Raw genomic sequence first — 11,116 nt, forward strand, 5'->3', positions numbered from 1 at the left:
CAATCGAGTATACCTTGTCATAATTATATCCTCTTCGTGTCCATCTGGGATCAAATTACCCGGAGGATTATTAATTAGCATGTCATGATTATTCTCTAGATCTGTATTCTAGGCCTGTATGCTGTAAATGTTGTCCTGCTGATAGCATGATAGCTACATGGCTTGCAACGAACTACGATATCTTTAGTCTTGCACGACGATGAACTATGATTTCTTTAGTCTTGCACGACAATGGTCAGAGCGGTGTGGGACATCGTTGGTACAACGACGCAAGCATGACGATGACTTATTCTGGTTCGATATGGTGTAAATGTTGTCCTACTGATGGCATGGTAGCTTCATAGCTTGCAGCGAATTACGACGTCTAGTTTTACATCGTAATGACTAGAGCGGTGTGGGACATCGTTGCATCCGTTGGTAATAACGGCGTGAGCAAGATGGCTTATCACCTTGACAACGGCGATAGTGGTACAGCATGATAAACGACTAGGGGCGGTTGGTCCTTATGGTGTGGCCGTGGTTGTACACAAGTTTTTGAGAGAAATGGTATAGAACTATGAAGAGATGATGTTGTTTGGCATGTGTTGAGGCCTCAATCCATTCGGGCACCAAGGTTAGTTGCTTATTGCTGCTGCTGCTGCTTGACCCTTTTAAGGTTATTGTTGCTCGGTTGTAGACTCAGCCCGGGTAACTTCTTTTTAATATAATCAGCAGTTCTCTTGTCTGATTGTTTTTTTGATAGAAGATTCCAATCTCCTTTTTTTAACGAAGATGGTTTGAATCCTATCATGTCAGACGACCACTCAGTATAGCAGATGCTTGTGTCACGGCCCTGGCCACTCTGTAGACCTCATGCTGTACAAACTTCCACGACTCCGAAGTGTTGCTGCTCCGAGCGCTGGCTATTGCATTGGCTATACCGGGATAGATTGCAGTATCCCAGTTATTCTGATCTGAAGGTCCATACACCTATGGATGGGAACACTTACTGTTAGTATAACTATAAGCCGTGTGTACGAGCCTTATGCAATTTCCAGAGTAGAAGGTGAGTGCTTTGCGCATGAGTATCTGCTCACCAGATGCTTAAACCATTCTAGCTTGAAGATGCCTTCCCTGCTAGTGAATGCTCACTCGGTCTGCATAAGCCGGTCATTGAGCTGTTGGATTTTCAGTGAATCCTTGTTCAGCTGCTTGCTCAAGAGTTGCTTTTGAAGTTCCTGAAAGTGCCCATGTCTCTTAGTCATCACAGTGCACAAAACGCAGTATGGTAGACTGTAAGTTCTGCATAACTCGAGCAGCAATTCTCAAGTGAAAGTACCTTTTGTTCGCTATTCACTTTGGTAGCTGCCGCTCTGAGAGTTCTGATTGAGTTGTACAGTGGGGAACAAGTGACAGTTGTTCCCTTCACTTCCTTCTCTACCGTCTTTGTGTATTCCTGCCGCCGGAAGATATTTAGGGCCTCGTCATGTTTCCATAGTAACAAGGATATCTATGTGTTAATTTTCCTTTGTCCCCTGTGTCTGAGTGGCTCTACTGGCCTACAGAAGGTCAGAAGCAGCACTTAGTGAACACTGGAGTCGTCTTACCTCAAGCTCAATTGCATAGGACATGTAATTGAAGGGTAGGATCTCTTCATTTGCCAACCTCAAAGCCATCATTCCCCATATGCTAGCAGCTGCAAGATGAAGAATCTTGGTTACCATGTCGTGGTGGCGCAGATAACACCTCAACTAATATTTTGCAGAAAAACAGTATCATTGAGCAGACCTGCCACATGCCTACGGAACCCAGGATCTCCGAATTTCGCCATCCATACGTAGTCGTCATATAAGGAGTGGTAAACCGGATATCCTGGTCCTACAAAAGCAAAAGTGCCCAGGAAAGTTCATTGAAAAATACAAAAGTCACTGGGCAGGCAAATAGCAAAGAGCAGCGGCATTACCTTCACCAAAAATTATATTCATCGAAGGAATACCAACATGTTGGACGAACGCTGAAATGGCTGAATAGTCTGATCCTCCATCACCTAGTCTTAGAACCTTAATGCAGGAGATACGCAGTGAATAGTGAGTAATGTAATATAATTTGTCAGGAAGTAGAAGTGGTTTCCCGTCCTGAAACCACATAATTCTTGAGGGATGGAACTGAAACTCAAAGGAACTTGTAGCTCGATAACAATGCAATCACTATATAATAGTGACAACTAACTGGGTCCTCAGCACTACATAGAGGGTAGGCTGTTGGATAAGCAAGCTGCAACAACTCACCCGGGGAGGAATGCTCGATTTAATCCATGAATCATACACAGTCTGAGATGAATTATCAGGATCTTGAACCTTCACAAATTAACAAAGAGCCGTTAAAATTTTGGGCATCTTAACAAGGAAAACACTATATTCATATTGTTGACTACTAACACGGAGACCAAAAGCAAACAAATTTAACTATAGTATCATGTTTTCCCTCTTCCTGGGTATGCTATTATCACTAGTTTCAGCCTTTCAGGTAGGATGGACATACCACTTTAGTTACTTGCTGAAGTAACTCGTCGAGTTGGGGAGTTGTAGAAGGCAGGAATCCTGGACCAACGACTGAAACATCAATATTCAGATAAGCAACAGCTCTAGAATATAACATCTCCCGGTTTTCTTCAACCCATTCAGTAGATCCTGTCTGAGTAAATTAAATGCAAATATGATCAATCTTGCTGTTTTAAAGACGGACAAGAGTGGCTCAGATATAGAAACACACCAGTCCATATTCTTCCGCATCCCAACTACAGAAGATAATGGTTCTTCGAGGTCTCCACCCGTGCTTTTGCAGCATTGAAAACCTTTGAGCTAACTAGATGGACAAAGAGTGAAATAACATGTTATGAGCCAGATAAGTAGCAGATCGTGTATCATGTACAGTACAATATTGAGGTCAGGCATAGAAACATGAAATGGAACTAAGGTTCAGTCACTTCAGCAAACTATTCAGAGGACATGGCCTTTTAAAAAAAAACGAACATGGGAGTTCTGCCTTTTAATTAAGAGGAAGCAGTTTTATGTACAGGACACGGCCAGAAGACCAGGGCCACAGATTTCCTCAAAAACAGAAGGGGAGGGGTTAAAGGCCTAGCAACAAGCGAAGACCTAGGCAAGGCACCTAGCGCTAGGTATTAAACGAGGACATGGCTAGTACCTGCTCTAAACTACTGTAATCAGTATTCTGGCATAGTAGATCAACAAAAACAAAGCGTAGTAGCGTACTAAAGTATACAGAAGACATTTTGTAACTGACGACTACCTCAATCATAGCTGCTGTTCCACTGTTGGGATCGGATGCACCAAACGTCCTAGCATCACGATGGTTACCAAGAATGACATATCTAGATCACAGAAAGTTAAAAATTCTCAGTTCAGTCACATATTTGGCAGAAAAAAAAAAATTCAATGTGGTTAAATTGTGCCAACGCCTATATGCAGATAAGCAGATTGATACTCTTCAATATTTGTTTAAACTGTGAGCACCTCGGAGGCTAGGACTGAGTCTAACTGTTTGTTTTTGTTCGTTAAGAAAAAAATTGCTTTCGAGGAAATCCTTTTACAGTCATGAGAGGCTGAGAGATACTACAAGAGCTACCCATCTAAAATGAGCCTTCAGTGAAAGAGTTTCCAATAAATTAAAAGAACAAAAAAGCTTGACCTTATGCATCTGGTTCTTAATCGTGCTTAGCTATTTTTTTTTCTCTTGAAGGAAAGATTTTCATAGCTACTGTGCATTACAAGGAAGGCCAACAAATGGCCATCCCAAGCCAACCTGAACATGTATGAAAAGTCGGAGTGGTTGAATTACATAGTAGATGTCTTTTCCAAAATAATGATGTACCTGCAGAACTTTCCGATCTGCTGTCACACCCTTGGCCGCCGGCGATCGCCGGCGACGTGAGCACACACAAGAGGAACCAGTGACGAGGACGCCGGCAGGGTAAACCCCTCTGCCTTGGCTGTTTTACTTTCTGATGATCGTCCCCCGGTGCCGTGAACGGTTCAGTACTTATGTGCTCTTACAAAGACTGACCATCAGGGCCCACACGACAGTGCTTAAATTGAAAACGTAAATAGATCTTTACGCCAACAGTTTACAAGACACGACTTCTCTGCTCTTATATGTCGCCCAACACGACATCTTCCCCCCCTTGAGCTGCCGCTTGTCCCCAAGCCGGCGCATCTGGGAATCTCTTCTTGATCACATGGTAGTCTTCCCAAGTCGTAGCTGATGATGGTAGACCGGTCCAGGTGACCTTGACTTGAGGAATCGCCATATTGCCTTTCTTGACCAACCGGCGCTCCAGGATGGCTTCAGGCTGTGCTGCTGTAGCTTCCAAGTCGGTAGTCACTGGAAGTGTATCATACACAGGAGTATAGTCTGCAATGAAAGGTTTCAGTTGAGAAATGTGAAAAACATGATGAATTAAAGATCCTTCTGGCAATTCAAGCCGATAGGCCACATTTCCAATGCGCTCTTGTACTGTATAGGGTCCAAAGTACTTGTAAGCGAGCTTTGGAAAGGGTCTGTTAGCCACTGAGGATTGTGTGTATGGCTGGAGTTTGAGCAACACTTGATCGCCAACAGAGAAATGATAATCCTGCCTTTTCTGATCGGCCAGTAACTTCATACGGTTCTGTGCTTTTGCTATATTAGTCTTTAGGGCTTGTAAGTGCAACTCCCTGTTATCAATGATCTCAACGACAGTATTGGATGTTGAAGCTAGGACGGTAGGAACTGCCCCTACATTGGGCTCATAGCCATACAGAGCCTTAAAAGGTGAGCATCCTAGGGCAGTGTGATAGGATGAATTGTACCACAGTTCCGCTAATGACAGCCACTGAGTCCAAGCTTTTGGGGAGTCTTGCACAGAGCACCGGAGATACATTTCCAAACATTGGTTGACTCTTTCGGTCTGGCCATCTGTTTGTGGATGGTAGGCAGTGCTTAGTTGGAGATTGACTTTATACAGCTTAAAGAGTTCTTTCCAAAAGTGACTGAGAAAGACAGTGTCCCTGTCAGTGACTATTGTACTTGGTAATCCATGTAGTTTGACTACATTGTCCATGAAAAGCTGTGCAATAGTTGCTGTAGTGTATGGATGTTTGACTGGCAGAAAATGTGCAAACTTAGTAAGCCTGTCCACCACCACCAAGATGACACTGAAGCCCTAGGATTTGGGTAATCCTTCTATAAAGTCCATGGACAAATCCCTCCATACACCCTCTAGAATTGGCAGGGGCTGGAGTAAGCCCAATGGATGCTTGTTTGAGTGTTTGGACTGTTGACAGACATAGCACTGTTTGATAAAGGATGCCACATCTTATTTCATACCTTTCCAAGCAAAGTGCCTTTTAAGTCGGTTGTATGTAGCAGCAATACCTGAGTGTCCTCCAAGAGCACTAGAATGACAAGCAGCAAGGATTTTGGTTTGAAGTGTTGCATTTTGAGCAATCCAAACTTTGCCATGGTGCCTTATCAATCCTTTGTCCAAACTGTAACCCTGGGCATCTGGACTGGAAATAGCTAACCTTGTCAGGAGTTGCTGTGCTTGAGTGTCTGTGGTGTAAGAATTCAGAACTTCCTGTATCCAAGCAGGTTGCACTGAAGACACAGCTTGTAATGACATAAGATGGGCTACTCTAGAGAGGGCATCAGCAGCCACATTTTCTTTGCCTTGTCTGTAGACAATTTTGAAATGCAGTCCCATTAGCCTTGTCATTGCTTTCCTCTGCATCTCAGAGTGTAGATTTTGTTCATTGAGATATGCTAGGGATTTGTGATATGTCACTATGATGAACTCTTGTCTTTGCAAATAAACTCTCCACCTTTCCACTGCCATGATCAAAGCCAAAAACTCCTTTTCATATATGGATAATGCTTTATGTTTCTCTCCCAAGGCTTTACTAAGATAAGCAATGGGTTGACCTTTCTGCATCAACACAGCTCCAATGTCATCATGACAAGCATATGTTTCAATTGTAAAGGATTCTTGGAAGTTGGGCAATGCCAGGACAGGTGTTCTTATCATTGCCACTTTAACACTGTCAAATGCTGACTGGGCCGCAGGAGACCAAATGAACTGTTTCAGTCATAGCAAGTTGGTTAGTGGTTTGGTTAGGACTCCATAACCTTTTACAAACCGTCTGTAGTAGCCTGTAAGACCTAGGAATGCTCTCAACTCTGTGAAGGAAGTAGGAGCTGGCCAATGGAGCATAGCTGATATCTTGTTTGGATCTGTGGACACCCCTGCTGCTGAGATAATGTGTCCTAAATATTCCAAACTTGACTGTGCAAAAGAACATTTGCTCTCTTTGAGGAAAAGTTTGTGTTTTCTCAATTCAGCTAAAACTTGCTGCAAATGATGTTTGTGGTCTTCCATAGTGGCACTAAAGATTAGGATGTCATCTAAGAAGACCAATACAAATTTTCTGAGAAATGGCTGCAAAATTTGATTCATGATGCACTGGAAAGTAGCAGGTGCATTTGTGAGTCCAAATGGCATCACCTTGAACTGATAGTGTCCGTGATGAGTTTTAAATGCAGTTTTGTCCTCATCCTCTGGATGCATTCTCACTTGATGATATCCTGACCTCATATCAAGCTTGGTAAAGAACTTAGCTCCATGTAATTCATCTAAGATCTCTTCAATGACTGGCAGGGGAAACCTGTTTTTTATTGTGATGTCATTCAATTTTCTATAGTCTACACAAAATCTCCATGTACCATCCTTCTTTTTTATCAAAAGGACTGGTGAAGCAAAAGGACTATGGCTATGAGCTATCAAGCCAGCTTGCAAAAGCTCCTGAACTTGTCTCTCTATCTCAGTTTTGTGTAATGGTGAATAGTGGTAAGGTTTAGAATTGATGGGGATAGATCTAGGCAAAAGTGGAATGGTATGGTTATAGGCTCTTTATGGTGGTAGGGTTTTGGGATCAGTGAACACATCACTATAGGTTGAAAGAATGGCAAGAATGTTAGATGGTGGGGAAGTTTCACTAGGTTTGGTTGGATTGGTTGCTGGGACATAGTCTAGTAGAACAAAAGCCCAGATGTCATTGCCCTTTGTGGAGTTAAATACCTTAGTGGCTGAGATAGACTGAAGTTGTAGAGGAGGTTCTGTGATTCCTTTCAGCTTGATAGGTTTGTCTTGGACCCAAAATTCTAGTGTTTTGTGTTGCCAGTCACATTGCATGGGACTATTGTATTGGAGCCAATCAAAACCAAGGATGGCATCATATGGATGCATATCCAAGACCACCATATCAGTATATAGTGTATGGCCTTGACAATACCAGGACAATCCTTGTACCTTTCTGTTGGTGGTCATCCATTCACCATTTGCTAGCTTCACTTTTTTTTCTTGAGTGGACATTGTAGGTAACTTGGCCAAAGCAACAAACTGAGAGCTAATGAAGCTATGGGAGCTGCCACTATCAACAAGGATGAGCATCACCTTATCCTAGACTCTGGCTTTCAGCTTGATACAGTTTGTGTTATCCACACTGGAAATAGCATGTAGTGACAACTGGCAAAAGTCTTCATGAAGTGTGTCTTCAGCTGCCAATTGGTTGAGGACCTCATCAGATAGTTCTCTGTCAAGATCATTGATGACCAATGCATTGGCTTGAGGCTTGTTTCTCTTAGGACACACTTCTAGGTGGCTAGGTACAAATTTGTCACCACAATTGAAACAAAGACCATTGCCTTCCTGTAGTCCCTTCATTGCCTATCCTTCCACAGAGAAGTGAGTTGAGTTGCTGGCTTGGGTTCAACTCTTGGTGGCATGTAGGGTTTTGGTTGACTGACATTTTGTTGATATCTAGCCTTGCTTCTGTCATGGACTCCCTGCTAAATCTTAGCAATGATGTGGGCACATGTATGACATGGGGCTGGACTGACCCAACGTGAGATGTTGTTATTATCTATATTCACATCATGTACGTTATGTCCTTAGACCTGAGATTGTTGTATGTATTCAAGATGTGAAACAACCTACTCAGGGACTATCAAACGCTACTCCGTAATAGGGTAGTTATAAAGGTGGTTTTTCGGGTTTGTCGGGAAACATGCTATGAGACATAGACAATCAAGAAGGAATTTGCCCCTCTCTATATGAGAGAGATATCACTAGATCACTCTAATGATTAGATCAAGAAATGCATGGCCGTGCTTGGGTTAAGTGTTAACCTATGAGTTGGACCAAATATCGTGAGGCAAGAGAATAACAAGTATGTGGTTTTGTGGTGGTTCGTCTGATATGATCTTTGCGTACGCATAGGAGTTGACATGCCTTGCTAGAGGCCGCTATCAACTAATGGCCGAGTAGGAGTACTCGGGCCATGTCTATGTGTGCGTGAACCCATAGGGTCGCATGCTTAAGGGGCTGGAAGCCTAATTCGGATTGGATCCGAGTTAGACAAGGCTTAGGGTTACTAATGGGCCTCCAACTCGGGAGCTCATTAGGGACGCCTATAAATAAGTGGGGTGGGCAACGGGGCTAGGGATCCACGCCATTTTGGCAGCCATCGCCGCCCATCCTACGCCCGCACCTGCTGCTCCTCGCGGACCTAGCAGTCCGGAGGCACGACGCTTCCTCCCTGTACGTGTGGATACCTTGGAGTTGCTGCATCTGGAGCACAAGGACGAACCGCATGAAGGGGACGGACGTACAGACGACCTTGCAACTGCACAGCACTGCTACGACGCGTACGACTACATCGAGTCGCTTCCGCTACACATGCGCGTCTAGTGGTAATCCTGTGATCTATAACTAGCAGTAGATCATGGTTTATGAGGTCGATTTTTTTTGTTTTCCAGCTAGCGTAGCATCCTCATAACCCTACAGCGGTATCAAAGATAGGTTACTATGTTGTTATAGGTTTGGATGAGTGTGTATGGAGATATGCGCGGTTGTAGATGAGTCTCTGATCATGGTTCGTGATTTTACCATGTTGGTCTTGTAACGATCTACTCGTACCGGTCGAAATTCCGCCATTCGAGTTAAGTGATACATGTAAATCCAGTCATGGCAAGATGGAGATCAATCAGATTGATCGAATCGAACCTAGGTCAAGTGCCGAGCGCATGTGATGCGCAGCGGTGATAGATTGATCTACTGCCGGGCGCCGGGGTGCAAGAAAAAGTGATGTTCGGTAAAACAACCATAACTTTTGCATACGACCTCGGATTGAGACGAACTCTAAATGAAAATTGTAGAGAAATTTTTTTACATCCGATTCTCACCCCCTTTGGTGGTTTCGCTGAAATTAGATTTGCAAAAAACGGCCAAGAAGATGGTGTTTTCGGTGTTTTAAGATTAGACGTCGGAATCGGTTAACTCTGTTTTCCAGGAATTTATGACTGGTATAGCCCTTATGTGTATGTGATGCATGTATGTAATTAATTCATGGCTTGCATGTCGTGAATATGACAATATGGCTGGAGCCACAAAGATATTGTCAATTTGATGTAATGGCCTGCGTGCCAAACTGTGATGATCCTATCCGCGACTATGTAATTTTCTTCATTGTCTTGCGTTAGTGATAGCTAGTCTTGGTGGACTCATCACTGAAGGATGGCATACATCGATCATGGAGATGGAGATCATCATGAGGAACAATTCGATGGAGATGGAGATCCCCAAAGGAACAATGGGCTATACCATGTCATATCTGTGTTAATGCCATTCTTACTATGTTCTACTTTTACGTGCGATAATGTTTTTGTCTACATGCGATGGTAAAGTAGAACGATCCCTCGGCAATGTTTAAGTTAAAATGCTTCCCCAAACCTTGCACTGTCATATGTCTTGTACAATCGGTGGTGGGTCTATGAAATTAGGGTGCCACTGGTTTTCCTTGACTAGATAGGTTCGTATCGGATACTTACAACAGAAGGGTTGGTTACTTGGACAAGGTCATCCTAACGGTTAGGGACCTTAGAGCATGAGTAGTTGGGCACCAAAGCATAGAGATGCTACCCAACAACAAGAGTCATATGTGATATGATTAGCAAAGAGTTGCTTACTAATCTACCATGTCTTCTAGCGGTGATGCTAAAGCTCACTAGTAGACTTGTTAGTTGTGGGTCTTGAATCACTAAGTTTCAAGAGAGGGATATTGATTTTAGTGGGAGTAGATTCTATTAAAGGTTTAATATTATTTACTCTATATTGGATACATTGTCTTATTATTTTGTATTACTTTTGTTGTAGATAAATGGCGCCTAGCAATCAACCATTTACTTTGCGTTCAATTCTTAAGAAAGATAAGTTGAATGGAACAAACTATGCGGATTTGATCTGCAACCTAAGAATTGTTCTCAGGGCTGAGAAAAAGGAAGAAATTCTAGACACCCCATTACCAGAAGAGCCTGCTGATAATGCACCTGCTGTAGAGAAAACGCGAGTGCCCGGCTGCGTGAGCAGGCGGCTCGGTAGGCAGAGGATCTCTCCACCCTTGAGGCCTCTCGCATCGGTGCGTACCTTTTTGTTTTTCTCGTGGTGTTGATTTTCCCCCCCAGCCTGTTTCTGAGCTTGTCGCCCTTCTTGCAGAGCTGGGTGAAAAGGTGAAGGCGCTGGAGCGAGACCTAGAGACAACCAAGGCGAACTTCAGCCGGAATGTCGAGGAGCTGGCCAAGTCCCGTGAAGAGCGACGTGCTCTCGAAGGGGAACTTGGCCAGATCCGCAACGCTGCCCAGCTTGTCGTCTCGGAAGTCTTCGGGTCGGCGCCAAGTACCAGCACGCCCACGGTTCAGCTGGCGGAGGTCCCGGACGCGGTCAAGGACCTTGTCAGGAGCGGGTTGTTTTATGGAGCGTCGGGGGTGCTGACCACGATGGCGACGTACCACCCGAATTTGGACTTTGCCACAATCTGTGGTGGGTATGCTGAAGGCCTAAGAATGGAGGACATCCAGTTAATCGGGGTGAGCCTGCTGCCGCACGCGCGGTCGGTGTCAGAGCAAGTCTCCACCGAGTGGGTGATGGATGTTCGCCGTCAAGACATGGCCCGAAGCATGCGTGGAGAGGATGGCTCCAAGCCTGCAGATAGCAGGGAGCCTGGTTCGGGGGGGAACGTCGCCT

At 44.2% G+C, this 11,116-nt stretch overlaps 1 protein-coding gene and 1 long non-coding RNA gene across 2 annotated transcripts; both read right to left on the reverse strand.

The window, feature by feature from the left end:
- Positions 1–1,324: 1,324 nt before the first annotated feature.
- LOC136458958 (uncharacterized) lies at positions 1,325–1,859 on the reverse strand. The gene is made up of 3 exons (XR_010760103.1): positions 1,768–1,859; positions 1,587–1,675; positions 1,325–1,435 (listed from the first exon to the last, which is right to left on the reverse strand). It is a non-coding gene; the product is annotated as an uncharacterized lncRNA (long non-coding RNA).
- A 45-nt stretch (positions 1,860–1,904) lies between these two features.
- Positions 1,905–2,840, reverse strand: LOC136460986 (probable glutamate carboxypeptidase LAMP1). Its single transcript, XM_066460481.1, has 4 exons — positions 2,752–2,840; positions 2,521–2,673; positions 2,268–2,336; positions 1,905–2,039 (listed from the first exon to the last, which is right to left on the reverse strand). The coding sequence occupies exons 1-4, from the start codon at positions 2,824–2,826 to the stop codon at positions 1,905–1,907; spliced, it is 432 nt and encodes a 143-aa protein (XP_066316578.1). The 5' UTR covers positions 2,827–2,840.
- Positions 2,841–11,116: the final 8,276 nt, after the last annotated feature.

This window comes from Miscanthus floridulus, chromosome 6 (genome assembly GCF_019320115.1).
Source record: "Miscanthus floridulus cultivar M001 chromosome 6, ASM1932011v1, whole genome shotgun sequence".
NCBI classification, from domain to species: domain Eukaryota; kingdom Viridiplantae; phylum Streptophyta; class Magnoliopsida; order Poales; family Poaceae; genus Miscanthus; species Miscanthus floridulus.

What these genes read in the sequence shown, in the direction of transcription:
- LOC136460986 (XM_066460481.1), bottom strand. Translation starts at nt 2,826, where the DNA reads ATGCTGCAAAAGCACGGGTGGAGACCTCGAAGAACCATTATCTTCTGT. An exon ending in ATGCGGAAGAATATGGACTG is followed by an intron (nt 2,674 to 2,751) that starts GTGTGTTTCTAT and finishes TAATTTACTCAG; the next exon opens with ACAGGATCTACTGAATGGGT. An exon ending in TTCAGCAAGTAACTAAAGTG is followed by an intron (nt 2,337 to 2,520) that starts GTATGTCCATCC and finishes TAATTTGTGAAG; the next exon opens with GTTCAAGATCCTGATAATTC.